Genomic DNA, 20,285 nt, shown 5'->3' on the forward strand with positions numbered 1-20,285 from the left:
ACTTGGAGAAGTTCTTCTTCCTCTGCGCAATTGTTCTGGAAAGAATTCAATGCGTTACTTTGGATCATCTCGGAATTTCATCTTGAACCCGGAAACCTGTTCCATAAATTATCGATCTATTGTAGCTTTGTTTACAGCCAAAACTTAATGTCCTGTAAGGTTTGTGATCAGTCCAATGTCGACACAGGCTTTAGACATATGCATCATGGTCACCAACTCTTCGCTCGGTCTACATTTCCGACGTGCAAAAACTACTGACTAGTACGGCAGCGGTCGAATGCAATGAGAGTACGTTTTGAGCAGCAACCGCACTAGCGTAAGTCTTAATACGATTACTCAACAGCGAAATGGGCACATGGATCCCTACTGGGCACATGTATGTCAATGTGTACCTACGTCTGAATCGTAGTTCGGACTCGGGCTCGGAGTCGGACTAAGTCCTATTGTAGCAGATTTACCCCATTCAAGTGCCATTTGAGCAGGTGCAAGCTCCTAGACAATCTTGATCATTATAGACGCCTGCCTTGTAACGAACCAACTATGAAGCTTTCGATCGGCAGCGGATCCTATGGAGTGTCCGTGGTTGTTCCGCTTGGACAGCGACTAGTGGGCAGAGAGTTCGGGGAGTTGACGCGATTTTTGGGAGCTGCCTTTTGCGATCTGAAAAGCTTCTTCTCATTCCCATGTTAATCAAAGTAAGTACTTTTTTAGTTTAGGTGGTGCCCAATTTTGAACCGAAAGAAGGCATTGACTGACTTAGCCATCGCCAAAGTTATCAGCTTGATCGCTGAAGAGCTGAAGTTCAAGATGTTTTTAGTCAACTCTGGCCTACAATATTGCGTTGTTGTTGTTGCCAGTCTCATAATCGCACTACTCTACCTCCTTCATCGCCTTCTTCTACCCAAACCGATCCCAGGAATACCCCACAAAAAACATGCGGCCACATTCATGATGGGAGACATTGACTCCTTCCTCGAAAGCCAGGAACGAGGCATTTCAACGTTCCGATGGGTCGCAGCCCAAACCGAGAATCTCCAATCGCCCATCATCCAACTCTTCATGGGGACCCGTTCTTCCCCTACGGTTATCGTCACAGACTTCTGCGAGGCAGAGGACATATCCATGAGACGATGCAGGGAATTCGACCGAACCGACTTCTTACGGTACATCTCTCAGCCGCTGATGCCTCAGTTTCACATGATGATGAAGAGCGATGATCCCTTGTTCAAGAGGCAGCGGAAGTAGCTACAGGACCTGATGACACCTGCTTTCCTCCACAGCGTGGTGGCCAAGCCCATCTATTACAGCGTTCAGCAGGCAGTTGAGCTCTGGGGAAACAAAGCCCGCCTAGCCGATGGCCACCCATTCGAAGCATTCAACGACATCTACTTCGGGGCGTTTGACGCTGTCCTGGCATTCTCATACAGCAGCAACTTTCAGCACATGACGCTGCCAGGTCGACTGCAGCCGATCTCGGCCCTCGAACGCGTGGAACTCCCAGTCAAGGCTGGCTCGCCGGTAGTCTTTCCGGAGAGTGAACAAAGCAAAGTCACCAGGGCGATGCTGCAACTAGACGAAACCGTCGAGGAAACAAGAAAGGCGGTTTTTCCATGGCTTCGATGCTGGTACCTCACAGACAACCCAGATGCCCAAGCACGACTCCGCGAAGCCCTTCGCCAGCACTTGCTCGACGCGGTAAAAGAGAAACGAAACCCGATGCACGAAGAAATCATAAAGGCTACCGTCCCCTACCTCGACGCCACTATTGAAGAAATCCTCCGCTTCGCTGGGACGACCCCGGTCACGGACCGCGAAGCGATGCAGGACACGACGATCCTCGGCCACCAAATCCCCAAGGGCACGAACGTGATGATGGTGACAATTGGCGAGAGTATCCTTAGGCCGGCGTTTGACATCCCTGACGCTCTGCGCTCCAAGACGGCACTTGACGCGTCGAGCCGCGTTCGAAGCTGGGAGACATCGCCGTTTCCCGTGGAGGACTTCAAACTGGAGCGTTGGCTTATAAAATTAGACAAGGACCCAGACCAAATGGTGTACGATGCCACGGCGGGGCCTCAAATGGCTTTTGGCCTCGGGCCCAGAGCATGTTTCGGGCGAAGGCTGGCGTATCTAGAACTTCGCATGTTTACCGCGATGCTGATCTGGAACTTTGACTTTTTGCGGTGTCCGCCTGAGTTGTCTGGCTATAGAGGCTACGATGGGTTGACGGTCAAGCCTCGACGATGCTATGTCAAGGTATCGAAGATCACATTGTGAGGTCTTGGTCGAGGTCATCACGAGATTGCTTGGATTTCAACATGACAGAGAGCCCAAGACCCTTGGACTAAGTAGATATACATGTACCTTGTGTCCAACGTATATGAGAGGTGTGATCTCGGCTTCTCAGCCGCTCTAGACATTAACGATAGACACACACTCCATCGCGTACGCATAGACAGAACCAATAGACTGAAAGGTACTTTACCACACAATGCGAGGCATGACACAGTGACTTGGCGAGAATGAATTGCCTATCTAGTATGCTTTGCCCTGAAGGATCCTCGCCACAATATGCAACGTTCTGTAAGCAACCTGTTTTTCAAGGCCACCGTGGCCTGTATGCTGAACTCCAAAACACCATGCCCAATGCACCTATAGCCGCCCGATGCGCCATGCTAGGTAGGATATCACTCGCTTCAGCCTTCAAATGGCTAGTCCAACAAGGCCGTCGTAAGCACGCTCGACAGTCCGGCCACCCATTCCAGGGATGGTCTTCAGCTGCGCCAAATTCTCAATCGCAATCTCGGCGCCTTCCTTATCCGCCATGGTTTCCAAGTAATCGACGAGGTCCTGGGCCTTCTTCGACCCGAATCCGTGCAAGCCCTTGATTTGGGTAAGGTCTCGCGAGTTGACGATGCTCAACAAATTTTGGGTTCGGGGAGAAGCTGGTCCTGCCGGGTCGGGGAGGACCATTTTGGGAGGTTTGGCGGGCTTTGCCTTTCGGCTCTTCGTCTTCGCAGCAACGTCCACAAAACTCATGTCTTCGTCCCCTCCGCCTTGTTGGTACTCTTCGTCACTGTCATCGGCAGCAATTCTTCTACGTTTCTTCTCGTGTCCGTTGCGGGGAGAGGATGACACTGGTAGAGACTTGGTGGGAAGCATGTTTCCAAGCTTGACCCTCAGCTTCTCAATCTTGCCCAATAGCTTGACCTGGCCTGGGAAGAAAGGAAGGGCCTCCTCGTACATCTGAAGCGCCACAACATCGTTGCCAGTCTCCTTGGCCTGTCTAGCAGCCAGCAAGAAGCGTAGGCCCTCTGAGCGACCATCATCGCGTTCCCGCTCCTCATTCGCAATCCGGCGCTCCAGTGCTTCCAATCGGCGCCGCACAGCATCGTTGATGTCGGGATGAGCAGGTGCAGGCGCAGGCTCTGCCGTTTTGTTCTCCCTAGATGCGAGAATCTCGCTAACCTTTTTCTCGACGATGGCCTCCAACTGCTCTGCAGAGATGGAAAGCTTTTGTTCGGCTGGTTGAGCTGGCTGGTTTGGTTGAGCAATCAGGGAGGACTGCGACGGCCGTGCAAGTTTGCTAGCCTTGACTGGCAATTCGCGTTCGACGAGGGGCTTCCGGGTCTGCGTCATGTTGGCAGTCGGTCGGACGGGAACAGCAGACTTGCTACGGTCGGTGTACACGTTGAAAAGCTTCACCGGTCGCGTCGGATCGGCAGCTTTCTCGGTTGCCTTGGCTGCAATAGTGCCACTGTGAATGTTGTGGGCATTGGACAAGGGGCGGAGAGGTTGTCGTAGGGTGGATGTAGAACTGCCCGAGTTCGTACGCGGGACTTGCTTGAAGACGACTTCGTTCTCAATTTCGCGGACCTCGATGCGCTTGGCCCTCGAGCTGACATTTAAGCTGCTCAAAGTGTCCAGATGGTAGCTCCGGATGGGAGCCAAGTTCAAGATCATGACGGTGATGCCGTTGTTCTGGCCTAAGCTGAGGATGCGCGTCATCTTTGACTCGCGGTAAGGAATCCGTTTGTCCCCTCGTGAGATGGCGTCAATGCACTGCGACAGGACGAAAAGACTCTTGTTGATGGCCGCAGACTCTACAAGTCTCTCCTTCCCATTGTCGGTACGGCGGTTGTCTTCCGAGCCAGCCAAGTCAATGGCCGAAGCCACGCTTTCGCGGATCTGGTCTCCCGTCGTTTGGGTCACCTTGATTCTCATGATGGCGTGGCTTCGACTGCTGTGGGCGTTGAGTTTCGTTGATGCCGTGACACGGTTGTTATTCGCCTCGATGTAGAGTCGGGAAAAGTCCTGGAGGTCCTCGCAAGCGCGTTCGGACAGACCCACTACCATCGTCTTGCCATCTTTTTCGCGGAGGGGAAGGCCGGAGGGCTGACGTTTCTCGGGGGGTTCGAACAGGTCAAAGACCTTGTCGTTGTAGATCTCGTAGTATGATAAGACAACGTCGACATTCGTCTTGCCGCCGGTGTCTTTGGCGATCTTCTTACCGCGCCGATACACACCGCTCAGCAGCCGCGGGATTACACCGCGATCTGCCAGCTTCAGTCCACCTCTCATGGTGTGCGTCTTGCCTGTTCCCGTGACTCCATAGGCGAAGATAGTGACATCGAGACCTTGGAAGAGTGCCTTGATGTGTGGTGCAACTGCTCAAGTTAGTTTGACCGACGTCTCTCGATGATTCGTGTCTCGCGTAAGGTATTCGTACCCTCTGATGTAAAGAGTGCGTCCTGTGTCGTCGATTGGTCGTAGACGCTGGTGAAGGCAAAGGAGAACTCCTCGCTTTCGTTCTTCGGACTCGGAATCTTGACCAACGTGGCTGGCTTGCCCGGCTCAGTGCTGTCCGCGCGGACAATGACGTCCTTATCCAACTCCTTTTCGAGGAGGGGACGGATACGCGCGACCACACGAACCGACATGGTGAGGCCAGACCGACTTTCGACTCGATGGATAGGGTGGCAGCAGCCTAAGCCAGCAGGAATGAAAGAGGGTGTCGGAGTCGATACTCGGGAGTATGATGTCGGGGTTCGGAGTCGACGCGACGTGTCGAGATTGGTTCGACGAGAAGACTTTTGTGGTGTTTGAACCGTGTTCGTGACTTATTCAATGTTGTGCAAGGAATATGGAAGGTTTGCACTGAAGCCTCGTCAACAGGGGTCTCGACATGGGCTGTTGCTGGGGTGATGGCGCTAATCTCCTCTAAGCGAATGAAACGAATCTCCAGCTCCACTATAATCTTCGAGCTTTGACATTGGAAGGAGCGGTTGGGTACGTATTCTCCACCTTACGTGCCGCAACGTGATTCCCAGATCTCACAGAGTACGTACTCTTCGGCACGGGTCGGTATTCACCCGGGATGCAGCTCCGGGATTTTGCCGTCAGCGCAAAGGTCGGCGGCCCTCCAAATTCCTGATGGAGCACCGCTGAGGGCGACAGCTGCTGGAGCTTCCAATTTCACGATCCGAACGACCGACGTCATCAGCCTTCCAGATGTCCGCCATGCGCGCCCAATTGCCTTTGCTGAGGACGGCGCGGGGTGCGCGACCTGGTCAATCGCCTTCATACGTCTGCAGGCAATGTAGGGGCATCCAGATTAGCGCTGCGCCGACGAGTGAAGCCCCAAAGGTTGGCGGGGACGTCTTTGGAGCTCGAGGAGCGTCGCGGGACGCCGCCGGTATGCTCAATGCTTCAATGGCATGGAAGTCAGTGCCGGGAGAATGCTGACTTGATGATAATAGATGCCCGATTCGAGGTCCTTGGATCACCATACTCCCTCCTTTCCGTCTCTCTGTCGCCGTCGCAGCAGCTCTACACCAGAAGGGGAACATTGGTAGGAGTTGCAGGCAAGGCTGAAAATGTGAGCGTCGGTCAGCACTTTGCTTCTTTGGTCAGATCTAATTAGGGAATCACAGGCCCAATCGACACTTTCCATTCTTTCGCCCTTTACACGAGCCTTCCTCGGCGTTCCTTTCCTATACCAACGCATTTCATCTTCAACGCCCCTCACGGCTCTGATTTCCACAAAGTCTCCCACAACGACCTTTTCCGTCCTACACCTCGATGGTACTACCGACTACATGGTCTCCCAGCGCAATGCGCTTCTTGCCTGGACGGGTCACACACTCTCCGTATCGCCGCGTATAAGTCGTGGCCTTTCGCTTGCCCATTGGGGAAGCACTCACCTCACTGGCAGAGGCCTGGCTGCTCTGTCCTCTCCCGGTCAGGTGTACGAAGTTACGCTCGCGGAAGGCGAAGAGTTCGTCGCGCACCCCTCGCACGTCGTCGCGTACGCCGTCTCTCGCAACCCTCCCCTGCCGATGCGACTCAAGTCGAACATCCTCCGCCTTCAGATCCCGAACATCACTCGCCTCTTCCCCGAGACAAACTTCATGAAGGCGATGCGCGATACTAGTACATACAAGAACATTGCTCGGTGGTTGTTCACTTTGAGGACGTCGCTCAGACGCACCATTTGGGGCGACCGCCTGCTCCTCCAGTTCCGGGGCCCGACAACCCTTCTTATGTCCAGCAGAGGCGTCAGAGTTGCTGATGCTCTCACCAACAAGGAGGTCAACGAGATTGCAGATGCGCCGGCTGGCGTAGTCCCAGAGGCCGTTGAACTGACGACCAAGCCGAAGGTCGAGGCAAAGCCCGCATCAGTCGAGCAGCCACCGTCAGCCATCCATGTCGCCAGCGTATCGCGTGATGGAAAGGTCAGCTTCGAGGACGTGAAGGATCTCAAAGAATTTGTGCGATAGAGGCGGAATCAAAATCGGAATCAAATACAGGCACCCCTGTGCCGCAAACCAGAATTGCGATGGCAATTGGATCAGACAGCCACGAGGCTGACAAATGTAACTTTACTGTGTAATAGACAACGAAACAGTTAGGTTGCAACGCTGTATGTGAATCGACCTGCAGGATAAGTGCGGCTGCCGTAAGACTTTTTTGCCATGCGATGCTTTAGTATCGGCCGGGTCTTCTTCACTCGTATTCTCGTGTTTTGTCCGGATGAATAGTTACCATCTCGGAGATATGAGTTCGTTCGTCGTCCGATCCCTGGATATCTCGCCAGGATAAGCTTGATGAATAACAACTTCGGATACAAAGTCACAAAACCCACGTGCCTATGCGCCGTGGACGTAATCCGGCTTAGTGGTAAACAGCCACGGAGGCTGGCGTTATTGACAAGCCTGGCGTTCGAAATGACACTTTGATTTCCGACCGAGCGCCGAGCACACCCTTCCGAGACAATGGAACCGTGGTGATTGGTCAAATGGGCAAAGGTGAACAGCTGCTGCATCCCTCATTCCAATCCAGAGTCTCGGGCCTCGCGTTTTCATCTCAACACCGAGCCAACAAGTCCCTTCCGGGCCCCCCACCCCGGAACACGGCTCCGGGCTGGGGTACGAGGCGAGATTTTGCAGGTAAGGCGGGTTCTAGTGAAGATGATGATTCTGAAGATGCCAAGAGTTTGGGTCAGGAACATTGAACCTGTGAAAAATCACCAAGAGAATGAGATCTTCCACCCTTCAAGGTTCCGAAATCAATCACTCTACTAGCCTAAGAACACACAGTTGAAGAAGCTGCCCTGTGAACGAAATTGATGGCCACATCGGTAGTTGTAGATGGGATGAAGCCTCACCGACTCTCCAAATGCTAAGCGAACGAAGATCAGCGACCAACTTCTCCTCACTCACTGAAAAGTTGAAACCGCACTGGTCAATTGATCTAAGAGGGGGTAAAAACGAGTGACCTAGCGGCCGGCATCCGTTTCCGTGAATCACAAGCGCACGTTCTCGCCGCGAGACTCACAAATGACACTGCGACAGGCGACAAGCTCATGAAGCTAGCTTATGGCTGCCCAAGAACGTTCGTCACCACAACAGCTGGCCATACCTTAGTTGAGCCGCTTAGAAACAAACGGTCCAACCTTTTCCCAAGCTCTGCCTAACGGCTTAGGTCTTCGCATTGCTCAAGTGGACAAAGGCGCTTCGGCCGGTAAGTCGCTTGTTATATCCGGCCCGCTAAGCTAAGGGTCGCCTACCCCTCCCCAGGATCTTGGTATCCAGAATTGCGGTGATCCAGAAGGGCATGGCGTTTGGAACCGAACATGGGTTTGTGTGAAGTCTTCTGCATTCTCCGAGTCTAACCCCCCCCCCCCCAAAAGCAAGCTTGTTTCCCTACGCTTGAAGGGCGAGAACCGCGCGAGAGGATCATGTCTATCTGCGATTAATAATTGTCCGTCATTTGAGCCGCACCATGGAACTTGTCGTGGAGTGTGGAAATACTTTCTTCATTCGGATATAGGCAGGGCGCAAAGAATAAGAACAAGACGAACTGCTGCTATTGATCGTGCCGGTACTACTTAGGACTACTCGATATAGTCCCATATTTAGCCGACCAAAAAGCAAGCAATCTCGTTGAGCTATTCACCGACGATACGAAACGACGCAACAGTTCGCCCCACAAGCATTGCTCGCACCCAAGGGGCCCAAGGAAGTTTCTCTTCTGATCTCATCCAGGAACTTTTCGCCATCAAGACCTGCGTCCACGGACTGAAAGGGGCGCTGCCCGTCGACGCTTCACTCGAAGCCACTTGAGAGAAAATATCGAGAAAGGGAGCAATACACACCGATACGAAGCGGCAACCTGTTCGTGTCAGAAAAGTTGGCTGAGGAAAATAGTCGTAACAACACCAGCCCAAACAGAAAGTCCACAGCCATGCCGCGCTCTCAACACGCCCTCTCGACATCATCCAACTCGTCAACAGTCATGGACAGGTCCACCGCGCCCGGTGACCCAGAAAAGTCGGACCACATCCCCTACGAGTCCTCCTCCTCCGCCCGCCAATCCCTAGATCGCATTCCCTCTCAGCAGCGCGATACCGAGGCCAACATCTACCCGGAACCCGCCAACGTCGTCGAGGCTGATCTCGAAAAGGGCGGCTTGGCCCGCACGACGACGCAAGATGCCAAGACCGATGGCCCGGCCGGTGGTGATGCACCGGCACCGTCCGCTGCCGGCCCACCGCCCGGGATGAACCCGGCTGACTTTCCCGATGGTGGCGCCCAGGCCTGGCTTGTCGTCTTTGGAGGATGGTGCGCGTTGTTCTGCACGTTTGGGTTGATTAACTGCGTCGGCGTCTTCCAAGCGTATTATGTGTCTGGCCCCCTCAGCTCGTACCCTTCGTCGACTGTCGCGTGGATCACCAGTCTGCAGGTCTGGGCAATGACCTTTATGGGTGTCATTGTGAGTTCTCCGAAAGATCCTCGTAACTTCCCCCGTCTCGATAGCTGACCATTTGCTCTAGTTTGGCCGTTTGTACGACACCTTCGGCCCCAAGTACCTCCTCTACTGCGGCACCGTCGTATACGTCTTCGGTCTGATGATGACCTCGCTGTCAACGCAGTACTACCAGTTCATCCTCGCCCAAAGTCTCGTCTCATCCATCGGCTCAAGCGCGTGCTTCAACGCCTGTATGTCATCCGTGACCTCGTGGTTCTTCAGGAGACGCGCAGCCGCGTTCGGCATCATGGTCTCCGGCTCCTCGCTCGGCGGCGTCATCCTCCCCATCATGATGTCCAAGATGATTCCCCAGGTCGGATTCCCCTGGGCCATCCGGGCCGTGGCGTTTCTGTTTCTGTTCTTGCTTGGTATCGCGTGTCTGACGGTCAAGTCGCGGCTGCCGCCTCGCCCGCGACCGTTCGTTTTCAAGGAATACATCGATGGTCTGCGTGAGCCGCCCATGGCCGTCACGGTCTGCGCGCTGTTTCTCTTCTTCCTCGGCATGTTTTTGCCTTTCAACTTTGTCATTCTCCAGGCGCGTGCACAAGGCATGGATGAGAATCTTGTCATCTACCTTTTGCCCATCATGAACGCCGTGAGGTAAGACCTTTCGTTCCCTGAACCCTCTCAGCAATCCGTACGATGATAGCTAACAACGGCGCAGCATCCTTGGTCGCATCATTCCCGGCATCGTCGCCGACAAAGTCGGTCGGTACAACGTAATGATCTGCATCACCTTCATCAGCGCAATCTTCTGTCTCGGCCTCTGGATCCCGGGCAAGAGCAACGCCGCCATCATCGTCTTCCTCATCATCTTTGGGTTCTCCTCCGGCGGCTTCATCTCACTGGGCCCAGCCTGTATTGCCCAAATCTCCGACATTAGACAAATCGGCGTTCGTACCGGAACTGCGTTCGCCGTTCAGTCCTTTGGTGCGTTGGCTGGTAGTCCTATTGCAGGCGCCATCGTTGCGTCGCAAGGAGGCACTAATTATCTTGGGCTTCAACTGTTCTGCGGCTTCTCGATGTTGGCGGCGGTTGGTGTTTTTATCGCGGCGAGGACTGTGCAGGTGGGATTCACCCTGAAGAAGGTTGTTTAATGGAAATCGAGCTTGCTGCGAAGCGAAAGTCTAATAGTGGCATACTGTATGCTAGCAGGAGGATGGGAGTTTATCGGCCGATATGTCCGCAACCCCGTTATCCGCTTTAATTGCCGGCTCCGTTCCGGCGCCGTCTATGTGCCGTGCCCGACCCTACCTCATTGGGGCTGTGCCTCTTTCTCTGGTGTCGGGTTGGAAGTACGAGGGAAAATAGAAACAACTGCAGAAACGACGACGAAAGAGAAAATGCATAGAATATTTGTTAATGCTGTAATAGACAACGTCGCTGTCTCAAATACCTCTGTCCCTGGTGCCCTACGTGAGTACATATACTACTAGATGCAAGCTCACGCTTTTCAGCGATGGACATCGAATGGTAATGAAGAGAATCATATCAATGAAGATCTAGCGGTTGCGAGTGACACGGCTTTGAAGAGTTTGCATGCAATTGTCAAGACGGAGTTCCCCTTCCTGCATCTCCGCGACTCACCGGAGCTCCGCAAGACCGCCAAGACAGTGGCTTACATGGCCGTCGTCGGATTCGAACCAGGCAAACATCCTTCATATTACAAGATTCCAATTATTGGAGATCTATTGAAACTGGTTGATCTCTTGCCCAAGGTTTACAACTCCATCATTGCGGTCTTCAGCTGCTCTCTAGGATTTCTTGTGCAGTTGTGTCCTTGATCTCCGGCAAATCGTTCTCAAGCTTGCGAGCAATCTTGAGGTGACCTGGCCTCTCGATGGAGCGCTTTTACATCTTCTTGGAGCACAATCCGAGCAACCCCTCGCCGATGGCGGTGCCGTCATCTGGCCAGCCTCAAGATCCTCGGTCGAGACTCGAGTATTCAACAATGGAGAACTTGGTACCTTCAGACAATTAGCTTTAATTCATGAGGATTATAAAGTATGAGCGAATCACCTTTGATGTCCTCTGCAAGATGGACAAGATCGTTGAACACGACCTTGTCGCCAATGGAATGACTCTTACGAACGCCGACTGGGACTCTGAAGAAGGGCGGCAATAGCGCAAGCAATCCCACACGTGTGGATAAGATGGTATCCCTTGATTCAGGGATCGACGTGGCATTGTCCGCAATGTCGTTAAAGAACGCATTCCGGCCGAGGAAGGAAGCAGGCCAACCGAAGTAAGGTAAGTAGCCGAGGAAGTATCTATTGGTTACTCACGTCAGTGAGGTCGACTTCAGCTCAGTAAGAGCCGTCTTCTTCGCAATGATAGGAGGCAATGATGCCTATTGCTCTGGTCTGAGAGACTTCATGAAAGAGCTGATGCGATTCCCTAGATTGGTGAAGATGCAAGGGAAGGGGAAACGGTCGAGACGCCATATTCGGGTAGGTAAGGGACGCCGAAGTGGCTTGGTATGAACCTCCTAGTTGTCTTGGATCTTTCGGCAGCTGCAACGAGATTCAACTCTGAATAGCTTTCCCTTGTGATGTTGTTGACCGCGGAGATCACCGTGTCGACATTGTACTTCTCAAGGACGGCCGTAAGAGAACCAATATCAGAAAAGTCTGCAGCCACGAAACGAACATTGGGGGCAGCGCCTCCGGGCTTTCCTGAAACCTAAGTGAGAACATGACAGTCAGTAGTAGGTCTTATTGCTAAAATGTGGGAGCATTGCCTTGTTGATACCTTTCTCGTCAGCACGATAACCTCATGGGTTCCTTGGGCCGAGATAGCTTCAACGAGAGCACGGCCGGGGCCGCTGATTCCGCCAGCAATTGCCACAGCCATTTTGGTCTTATCTTTTGTTATCTTGAACACACAAAACTTTTCATCAGTGATGGTGAGGTGCCCAGATAACCCAGTCTCTCCACACCGTTCGAACTCTTCATCCTATATAAGTTGTCTGTGGGTCAATGACGGCCTGTATATCATCAGCCCTGCCTACGCCAAGAGGAAAGACTCATCTCGCTCTTCGGACAACGCCAAGGTGTCCATCACATGACAGCAGCACGGCTGACAGCGTCATGACCCGGAGAATAAGGACAAGATTTCGGAAGCGCAAAGATCTAAACAGGCAATGACCAACTAGCTTAGAAATGCAAATCGGCAGTTTCCGTTAACATGGTCTGCCCCGAGTTTGGCGGTGGGATGTGCAGCTGTCGCAGGCACGGGCACATCTCGAAGGTTTCGGGGCTCTCGGGGACCGAGGAGTGTTTTCACCCGCCCCTCCCGCCGGAGATAGATCGTTTGCTTTTACGCGATCCCGATAGTGAATCCTCTTGACTCGAAGGCTCGTTAATTCCATCTTCACGGAGAAGCTCATTTCATGTGTCGCATGGAGCGTAAAACCGCATGAAGCCACGACTTTATCATTGTCTGTTCCTCCTCAGAAGACGGGTTTCGTAGCATTACGACATGGCCGTGGCTCGAATATTTTGCCTACACACTTAATCTTTGCGTAACCGCTTTCATGCACTATGGCGGATGTTGAGAGATTCAGCCACCTTGGTCGCGGGACTGTTGGTGATATGAGGATGCTCAACTCTATGCCTCTATCGTTGATCTTGCCTCCGGCTGCAACCAAACAAGTGAAACCATCTAAAAGAAGCCCATGACCTGCTCCCCGCCAAATATCATCTCCATGTCCTGATTAGACTGCACATGTTCAGCTGCCAAATGATAATTGTCGCCCATAGCATTAGCCGGATAAAATTGGCTGAGCCCCAGCGTTGAAAGAGACGGAAAAGACGCCCAGTCTTGCTTGCTGCTTGTCTCAATGTGCTTTTCTGCAATCATAGAGAGCTCTTGAGTGATGTCATAGAAGTCCTTCGCAGAAGGTGATAGATCGGCTCCCTGCTCAAGGCTGTCTGCAAAGCTCTTGAGTCGCTGTGCGTCGCTCGTGTCTTGAGTCTCAACTATGTGGCAGAATACTACCAGGAGTGGAATGAAAGGTGTCTGCAGGAGCCGCCTGGAGACATGATAGCGCCGGTCAGTTTCGTAATGGATGCATTGAAAGACGGCACGGATAGTGGTGTTGGGCTTACCAGTGAAGATAGAGGTTCACCACATGTAAGTCGCCGCTCATCAAGGGGACGCACTCAAGATGGGCGTCAATTGTTGCACGTGCATATGCCAAACAGTCCGGTGAGAAAGACGGCACAGAAGCCCGCGAAGTTCTTGCCCTGGATATCAAAGTTGCTGTAGTATGGTACATGACTTTGGCGGATTTCGCGAGAACAGCCTCCAATTTCGTCGTTGGTTGGGTGCTATCAGAAGACACCATCGTTGGATTGACCTGATTGCGAGTCAATGTCATACTCAGGTTGAGAATCAAGCTCCCCGAAAGTACATACTAGACCAACGGGCTCTATTAGCTTGAGATCAGCAAGCAGGTTGTCAGCTCGATCAGACAAGTCTTCCTGAGAGATAAGCTGCGCACTTCGACTGTACAGCAGATTGTAAAGTTTGCTATGAATTGAGGCATTCGCGACCCAAAACGGGATTATTTTGTCCCACAGCCTTGGCAAAGAGACCAAGTGAAGTCCCTTGGGTATGATAATATCACAGTCTCCAATCATGGAGGCTCTGCCCACGCGCCGTAGACATGCCAGAACAACAAGGCTTTGGCGTTTCTCGTACTTTCGTCATCAGCTACGATCAGGCTCTCGTCATGAAAGCCTGCAGCCATGCAAAGATGCGCCGCGAAGCATATCAACCTCCAGGCCAGCCACGGCTTTGCCATCTCGATGGCGTGCGTTGTCTGGGTTGTTAGGATAGACCAAATCAAAAGAGAGAGTCTTGACATACCCCGAGGATTAGTGCTTGCACGTTTTTCGCTTTGGCAGACAAGCCGGCATCTATCGTTGCCACGGCGGCCGTGAGAGCGTTCCTGCACATTGCCCCCCAGGTGAGAGACTGTTTCCGAAGCTCAGACTGTCCGAGGCTTGGAGGACAAAAGTATTCTGTGAAAAGGTAATGCAGACCCGAGTTCACTATGATAAAGTCAATGGCAGTGTAGTCGTCGATGGAGAAGTAGACGTTCCGGCAGAGGTCAATAAACTCCGAGCACGGGAGAAAACACCTCAAAACAAAGAAACTGCTGGGAGGATTATCTGTTAAATTTTAGTAACATGCCACGGTCAATGACTTTCATGTAAGACATCAGTCGACGCATACCTTTGAGTTGTCTAAGTACACCGATGACAGCAGTTATTGGCGGCAGAGGCATGCTTCGGTATGTCACAGGTTTTTGTGCCAAGTGCCCTTGGGATGATCCTGCTGGGCTTTGAGATCCTAAAACTCGATGTGCACTGGCAACGGCATTTACGTAGCATGAGGCACCCAGCTCAATGGCCGCGCTTTCTGTAAGTCTTCTTGTTGCTGCCATCTGAAACCTCAGTGATGAGGGGCCTTCAACCGGCGGAGCCTCATCTTCTGCATCGAATTCTGTGGGAACGTGAGATGCATCCTTCACCGAGGTCGGTACTTCTGAAATGGCCTTCTCAGGGGCCAGTCCTGAGCATGAACATTGTGTTGACGCCGCGCTCTGCTGTCTGAGCAGCAAGGACTCAATGTTGGCCAAGCGTTTATCCAAACGGTCAATCTTCTCCTCACTGTGACCCTATTAGCCTGGAAGATACCGCGAAGGAAAGGACAGGCTTCAATAGGGAACGTACTACTGCAGGGATACATGAACCCTCTGGCGAGGTACCTTGGGCTTCTGACCAGCGCCTGTGAATGTGCAGTCCTGCGAAGACTGGCGACAGTTGAAGCAAGGTACGCTTTTGTCACATCGAACCTCTTATAGTTGTTGTCAATGAATGGTGTTGGTCACAGGCATAGGAACACCTGATGCAGAAAATTGTGCCCCCAGAAAGATGCTGCGTCTCATTTTGCTGTGAGTGCAACGCTTTCACTTACTTTGCGCAACCGGCATAAGTCACACTAGACGCATTTCTGTTAGATGTGGACTTAAGAAGGGCCACAAGCTTTGCTTACCGCAGTTGCCCTTGAGTCCATGCCAGCTATCTGGGCTCGGATACAGCCAACCTGTGTCGAGTTGTTAGAGCAAGAGTCGTGGAATCTCGTCTCGGACTCCTCGGTCGCCATTGTCTAAGTTCAATGACATCCCGCCGGTGGGAGTGTTGCGTCGGCCTCCGAGGAGACCGAGCAGGGATGTATACACAAATGTCCATCTCCGTCTGTGGGCCAGATCCGAGATCTGAACGGGCAAGGACTACGGAACAGTCCGCGCGGCGCTCGGACTCAACTCGGCGCCGGCTCCGGAACCTGAAATAGATGGCTCCGATGGTACTCCGTTTTCATCGGTGCTATTGTGTTGGCATGTCGACAAACTACGGGACTGCTTCTCAGGCGATATTATCGTTCACACACTCTGGTCAACTATCAACGCGTCAGCTTGGCTTGCTACCACATTCTTCTGAAATTGGATGAATAATTGGTGGAGGACTCTCGGTCTGATCCGTCATCTTACAACAAAGTCCGGTCTGGAGAGACCATTCGAAATAACATAGTCGGAAAACTCTTGCCTAGTCTTGAAACCTCTTAAACGGGTGACCGGCCTCACATAGGGTCTTGTGTATTGCATCTCATTAATTGAAGTAAACTGACGCCGCATCACAACTTCCGAGACAGGCTAATTTCTCGGTCGAATAATACATCAAGAATTCTCTACGATGATTGGTGCGATGGACAGTCTGCGGCATGGCATTGGCTGAGAGGTAAGTACTAAGATGTTTGAAGCGGGTAGATCGTCACCCACTGTCTTTGATCTACCTAGGGTGCAGATACCATAGGTGTCCAAGACCGCTCCGATCAAACGTTTCTCCATCTCTTCGAAAGGTCACCCGGATGGAATTTAGGTCTCAAATTGGCGACCGACGCAAACGACAACTCAAGATCATGGGGTCATCTGGCTTGAGGAACCTGGAAAATCGCCTTCGTCCACTAAGGGTGCGTGCTGCTGGCAGGAAGCGTAGAAGCAAGATGAATAGAACAAGCTGCATTTCGACATGGCCATTATAACGCCCGTGCTAAAAGAAATTCCGAAAGGACACATGAATCACTCAAACGCCGTGAAGTTGACTCATCCTGCATGGCGCTAATTGCTGACTTCAGCAAGTCAGAGACTCGTACCAAAGTCAGCTAGGATAAGATGGGAGCCGACGGGGATGCACGGAAAGAGACTCGTCTGTGTAAAGTTCCCATCATCAACAACACATTACCTGAAGAAACCCATCCTGACATCGACGACACTTCATCCACACGCTCTTATGGCTCCACAAAGAAGTACCGGGGACCTTACCATTCATCTGAAGGCGATCTACGCTTCTTACAGACATACTGCGGATATCGACGCGAAGGGAATGTTTTTTTCTCCATCTTGCTACCAAATATGTCGCCCAAACCCCTCGTTTGCTGCACACGATCGTGAGACAATCGTGCGCTACTTGCACGAGTACGCACCAAAAGACAAATACGGGGCATCGGGGTCAAGTGGAAAGCCAGCAAAGAAGGGATTTTATACGATACGAGCACTCGAGAAACAGGAATTGGAGTTCGGCACCGATGAGCAGACTGCTCCTGCCGGCTTCTCTTCAGCGTCTGAAGTCGAACAGATGGCCAGGAGAGAGGGGTGGGTGGGAATGAGGGTCGATCTTTGGGATGAATCACCGAGCCATGAAGCAGATGAGAAAGAAGACCTTTTGGTTAAGGTGCAGTACTGGTGGAGGAGAGAGGAAGGCAGTTGGATGCAAATCTTCCACGACATCATGTACATGGGCCCGCGTGATGGGAGTGAAGGGGTTGATGCGGAGATCCTGGAGTGACATCCAGGTCCATCACACTTGCGAGACAAGAATGGATGACAGGTAATACAGACGAAGGCTCACTTGTGGAATGTCTCAAATTGCTCGGCTAGAGTTGGCTGTCGATGTTTGTCGTCGACTTCATCACACTTGATTCAATGTCTCAGAATGGTTCGTTCCGTTCTGAAATCATTTAGTATGGTGAGAGGGTTCAAAATAGGCTGATATCGCGGACTGGGAAATGGAGTCGCTTGGTCTGTAGGTTCCCCTCAAAATGTATGTCACGGTTTAAAACACGCCTACATGGATACGCTCGTGTATACTGATATGACCTGGGTTTGATCAACAGATCTGCTACAATAAGTGAGAGATACGAGTGACTGAAGAGAGAAATCTGACGCGCATTAGTATTTACTGACCAACTTTCGAGGTAATGTACCAAGTGTCTCATTAAGGGCAGTACAATTGCCTATGAAATGTATCACACAAGTTGGCTCCCTCCTTCAGTGCTCCTAAATGCTCGGTTGGTAGTTCCAGATTTCATGCCTGTCTCCTGTTGTACTTGACCAACGTAGTCTCATATTGAAACTTGACAGGACTTCTAGGTGGATTAACGAACATTTGAATCCTCACTGATCGATATTTGATCCATTACAATCCAGGACCGCCCTGTGACAAGTGTTGACAATCCAGCTGAACCACAACTGACCGTCTTGGCAGCAAACATCATGGGCATTCGAGCTTCTTTAGCCCTAGCCATCGGCACATGGGCTCTAACTTGCAAATCACAGAATTCATTACTCGAGGACCAAGATCCATGTCTGGATCCTGGGGTTCTCGCCTCGAGATGGGTTGACGACAACATGATCCGGCCGAACTACATCCCGGCAACGACCGAGGAAAAGCCTAGTGAGTACGAATCGATACATCCTTTCCGCATAGACAAATGCCAAGGGTAGTCACAAGTGCGCGAGATGCAGTTGACTGACAAATCCGTGTACAGTTGTTGCTCAGAGAATTCTCGATCAGCCTCAGACGTCAGAGACTGGCAAGTCATATGTGACTAGTCTGGAGCAGACCAGTGTGCTCTACATGACGGGAGTCATCGTAGACTTACTACAGGCTGATGTTCAGAAGACTGGAGCACCTGAGGACTTGCCACGATCCCTTGGAACAGGTTATAACAGTGCTATTCTTCTCGTAAGATAAACCGCATCCTCGAGCCTTGCGTGGTCTTGCAAGATGACTGACTTCAACGTAGGGCGAAAGATCAACACTACGGTTCTCTGGTCGCATCGAAACCCATAATGGCGCAATCAACCTGTACGCAACTGGGGCTGGGACAACGGTCACCCTAGACGCACCCCAGCTGTACAGCAGCGGTCCTGGAGCCATTGGCCTCTTTGCCATCCGGGGTGCCAATCTCGATGTTACCAATCTCCGCCATTGTTCGGGTGGCTACCGATCACCTACCCTCGCGGGTCTCAATATCAACAGTCGTGGGGGCGTCGCCCACACTACCAACCCAGGGTCGCCGTTGATCTACTCGCTCGGGCGAACCATGTCATCCAATCTGACCGGTTGGGCCGATGCGTCCCCTGCCATCATCATGGAGGGGCCTCAGTATGTACATCTGAACGGTTCTACCATCACTTCGGGAACCATCAGTGGTTTCCTGTTCTTCGATTGGTCCATCACAGCACAACATGATGCTGGCACGTTGGAGGCGACATCTCTCAATATTACGGTCCGCGAGGGTCCGGCCTTTTACCTCGCAACTTTCTCCGCCGAGATCATCCTCATGGAAGCAAGGATATACAATCCTTCAGGAATTCTGCTTCTGGCGGATACGAACACAGCATCCCGGGACCTCGAGAGGGTCGAGCCACAGCTTTGGAGCGGGAGTCCAATCTCGTCCAACTCCTCCCTAACGTTGATGGGCTCGGAAGGCATTTCCGGAGACATTGTCACCCGGGGTGGTTGTACCGTCACAGTCCATCTTCTGGCGAACAGCACGTGGCAGGGCTCCGCAAATGCATCTCTCATCAACAATCGCGGGGGCTTGACAGTACAGATTGACGACACCAGCAACTGGATCGTTGCAAAGAACTCGTTCGTCCGAGGTCTGTCAATCGTTGGTGGAGATCTAGGGCGCCTCAAGGACCAGGGTTTCATAGTTGCGTATGATCAGAAAGCCCCAGAGAGCTCCTGGCTTCAAGGTCGGACCTACACTTTGCAGAATGGAGGAAAGCTTCAACCGTGGAATTGAAAGGTAGCTGGTTATTTTTCATTACAGATACAGAATGCTTTGCGATGGAACGAGTCATGGTGAAGATATTGGGAGTCGGTGTTTATTCATCCGTCTCTGACATCTTGCATTTGAAAACGAATCATGGCAAATAGCACAACGTAACATGTCGGATCCGAGCAACGTTTTGCTAAATTGTAGGATTTTTTTTAAGCTTTACGTACTCCTTGTCGACCCAATGCCCCGTTCAAAGGCCGTGTTCCACAGGATCCATCTCGGCTAACCAGCCTAGTGGCTATGAAGATCGAGGTTGATCCTGACTCGAGGGACTTTTGGCGATGGCGCAATTGCTGTTATGTACGGGATTGGTGAAGAGACTTTTCTGCAACATAATTGTGTTTGTTTGCCACGAGAGACCCGGGAACTTCTGCTGCTTACTATGGCACAATATGCGAACATGCTCTCGTTCGAGTCGCCCCTATGAGATGATTGAACCCAGTCGCAGTAGGATGGCACTTTTGCCGCCATACGATGCAGTGCGCCGGCGATCCTGCGGGGCATTTCGAAAAGCCCCGTTGGGTTACATTCCTAGAACCGAGAGCCACCTTCAGAAGCCGCATATCCGCTTAGGCTCGTGCCATCGCGCGACGCAGGCAATATAAAGATGAAAAACGCCGATGACACCATCGCAACGGCTCCGCCAACTAACTGTAACGGTCGACTGACCTCCCACATTCGGAAGTTGTCTAGAGTCAGCAACGGCGAGTGGGCAAAGCAGTTAAGCCATGGACGGCTTCTTGATATAAGTTGCAACGCCCAGCTGTCGGAGGGTTGTG

The 20,285-nt window shown here is 52.1% G+C and overlaps 10 protein-coding genes across 10 annotated transcripts; 6 read left to right on the plus strand and 4 right to left on the minus strand.

Moving 5' to 3' along the window:
• Nucleotides 1-951: 951 nt before the first annotated feature.
• BDZ83DRAFT_758579 (cytochrome P450) lies at nucleotides 952-2,277 on the plus strand (the record flags this gene model as incomplete). The annotated part of the gene is made up of 2 exons (XM_060515057.1): nucleotides 952-1,223; nucleotides 1,281-2,277. The coding sequence occupies 2 exons, from the start codon at nucleotides 952-954 to the stop codon at nucleotides 2,275-2,277; spliced, it is 1,269 nt and encodes a 422-aa protein (XP_060357608.1).
• A 426-nt stretch (nucleotides 2,278-2,703) lies between these two features.
• On the minus strand, nucleotides 2,704-4,940 carry BDZ83DRAFT_758580 (kinesin motor domain-containing protein; the record flags this gene model as incomplete). Its single annotated transcript, XM_060515058.1, has 2 exons — nucleotides 2,704-4,667; nucleotides 4,730-4,940. The coding sequence occupies 2 exons, from the start codon at nucleotides 4,938-4,940 to the stop codon at nucleotides 2,704-2,706; spliced, it is 2,175 nt and encodes a 724-aa protein (XP_060357609.1).
• Nucleotides 4,941-5,409: 469 nt separating this feature from the next.
• Nucleotides 5,410-7,175, plus strand: BDZ83DRAFT_644146 (mitochondrial biogenesis AIM24-domain-containing protein). Its single transcript, XM_060509731.1, has 3 exons — nucleotides 5,410-5,695; nucleotides 5,760-5,878; nucleotides 5,934-7,175. The coding sequence occupies exons 1-3, from the start codon at nucleotides 5,512-5,514 to the stop codon at nucleotides 6,777-6,779; spliced, it is 1,149 nt and encodes a 382-aa protein (XP_060357610.1). The 5' UTR covers nucleotides 5,410-5,511; the 3' UTR covers nucleotides 6,780-7,175.
• Nucleotides 7,176-8,796: 1,621 nt separating this feature from the next.
• Nucleotides 8,797-10,406, plus strand: BDZ83DRAFT_594279 (major facilitator superfamily transporter; the record flags this gene model as incomplete). Its single annotated transcript, XM_060506705.1, has 3 exons — nucleotides 8,797-9,273; nucleotides 9,335-9,909; nucleotides 9,974-10,406. 3 exons carry the CDS (start codon nucleotides 8,797-8,799, stop codon nucleotides 10,404-10,406), a joined length of 1,485 nt encoding a protein of 494 aa, XP_060357611.1.
• A 753-nt stretch (nucleotides 10,407-11,159) lies between these two features.
• On the minus strand, nucleotides 11,160-12,326 carry BDZ83DRAFT_208283 (uncharacterized protein). Its single transcript, XM_060501697.1, has 4 exons — nucleotides 12,061-12,326; nucleotides 11,795-11,991; nucleotides 11,329-11,579; nucleotides 11,160-11,276 (listed from the first exon to the last, which is right to left on the minus strand). The coding sequence occupies exons 1-4, from the start codon at nucleotides 12,160-12,162 to the stop codon at nucleotides 11,227-11,229; spliced, it is 600 nt and encodes a 199-aa protein (XP_060357612.1). The 5' UTR covers nucleotides 12,163-12,326; the 3' UTR covers nucleotides 11,160-11,226.
• A 433-nt stretch (nucleotides 12,327-12,759) lies between these two features.
• BDZ83DRAFT_644158 (uncharacterized protein) lies at nucleotides 12,760-14,204 on the minus strand. Its single transcript, XM_060509732.1, has 3 exons — nucleotides 13,728-14,204; nucleotides 13,419-13,669; nucleotides 12,760-13,342 (listed from the first exon to the last, which is right to left on the minus strand). Exons 1-3 carry the CDS (start codon nucleotides 13,950-13,952, stop codon nucleotides 12,973-12,975), a joined length of 846 nt encoding a protein of 281 aa, XP_060357613.1. The 5' UTR covers nucleotides 13,953-14,204; the 3' UTR covers nucleotides 12,760-12,972.
• BDZ83DRAFT_758584 (uncharacterized protein) lies at nucleotides 13,949-15,483 on the minus strand (the record flags this gene model as incomplete). Its single annotated transcript, XM_060515059.1, has 6 exons — nucleotides 13,949-14,134; nucleotides 14,182-14,486; nucleotides 14,551-14,987; nucleotides 15,051-15,130; nucleotides 15,295-15,318; nucleotides 15,373-15,483. The coding sequence occupies 6 exons, from the start codon at nucleotides 15,481-15,483 to the stop codon at nucleotides 13,949-13,951; spliced, it is 1,143 nt and encodes a 380-aa protein (XP_060357614.1).
• A 1,184-nt stretch (nucleotides 15,484-16,667) lies between these two features.
• On the plus strand, nucleotides 16,668-17,222 carry BDZ83DRAFT_594295 (uncharacterized protein; the record flags this gene model as incomplete). Its single annotated transcript, XM_060506706.1, has 1 exon — nucleotides 16,668-17,222. The coding sequence occupies one exon, from the start codon at nucleotides 16,668-16,670 to the stop codon at nucleotides 17,220-17,222; it is 555 nt and encodes a 184-aa protein (XP_060357615.1).
• Nucleotides 17,223-17,929: 707 nt separating this feature from the next.
• BDZ83DRAFT_658088 (uncharacterized protein) lies at nucleotides 17,930-19,470 on the plus strand (the record flags this gene model as incomplete). The annotated part of the gene is made up of 3 exons (XM_060511007.1): nucleotides 17,930-18,110; nucleotides 18,205-18,401; nucleotides 18,463-19,470. The coding sequence occupies 3 exons, from the start codon at nucleotides 17,930-17,932 to the stop codon at nucleotides 19,468-19,470; spliced, it is 1,386 nt and encodes a 461-aa protein (XP_060357616.1).
• Nucleotides 19,471-19,629: 159 nt separating this feature from the next.
• On the plus strand, nucleotides 19,630-20,252 carry BDZ83DRAFT_208477 (uncharacterized protein). Its single transcript, XM_060501698.1, has one exon. It carries the CDS (start codon nucleotides 19,788-19,790, stop codon nucleotides 20,109-20,111), a length of 324 nt encoding a protein of 107 aa, XP_060357617.1. The 5' UTR covers nucleotides 19,630-19,787; the 3' UTR covers nucleotides 20,112-20,252.
• The last annotated feature ends 33 nt before the right edge of the window (nucleotides 20,253-20,285 follow it).

Source organism: Colletotrichum acutatum (assembly GCF_030867785.1).
Source record: "Colletotrichum acutatum strain CBS 112980 chromosome Unknown BDZ83scaffold_242, whole genome shotgun sequence".
Classification (NCBI taxonomy): domain Eukaryota; kingdom Fungi; phylum Ascomycota; class Sordariomycetes; order Glomerellales; family Glomerellaceae; genus Colletotrichum; species Colletotrichum acutatum.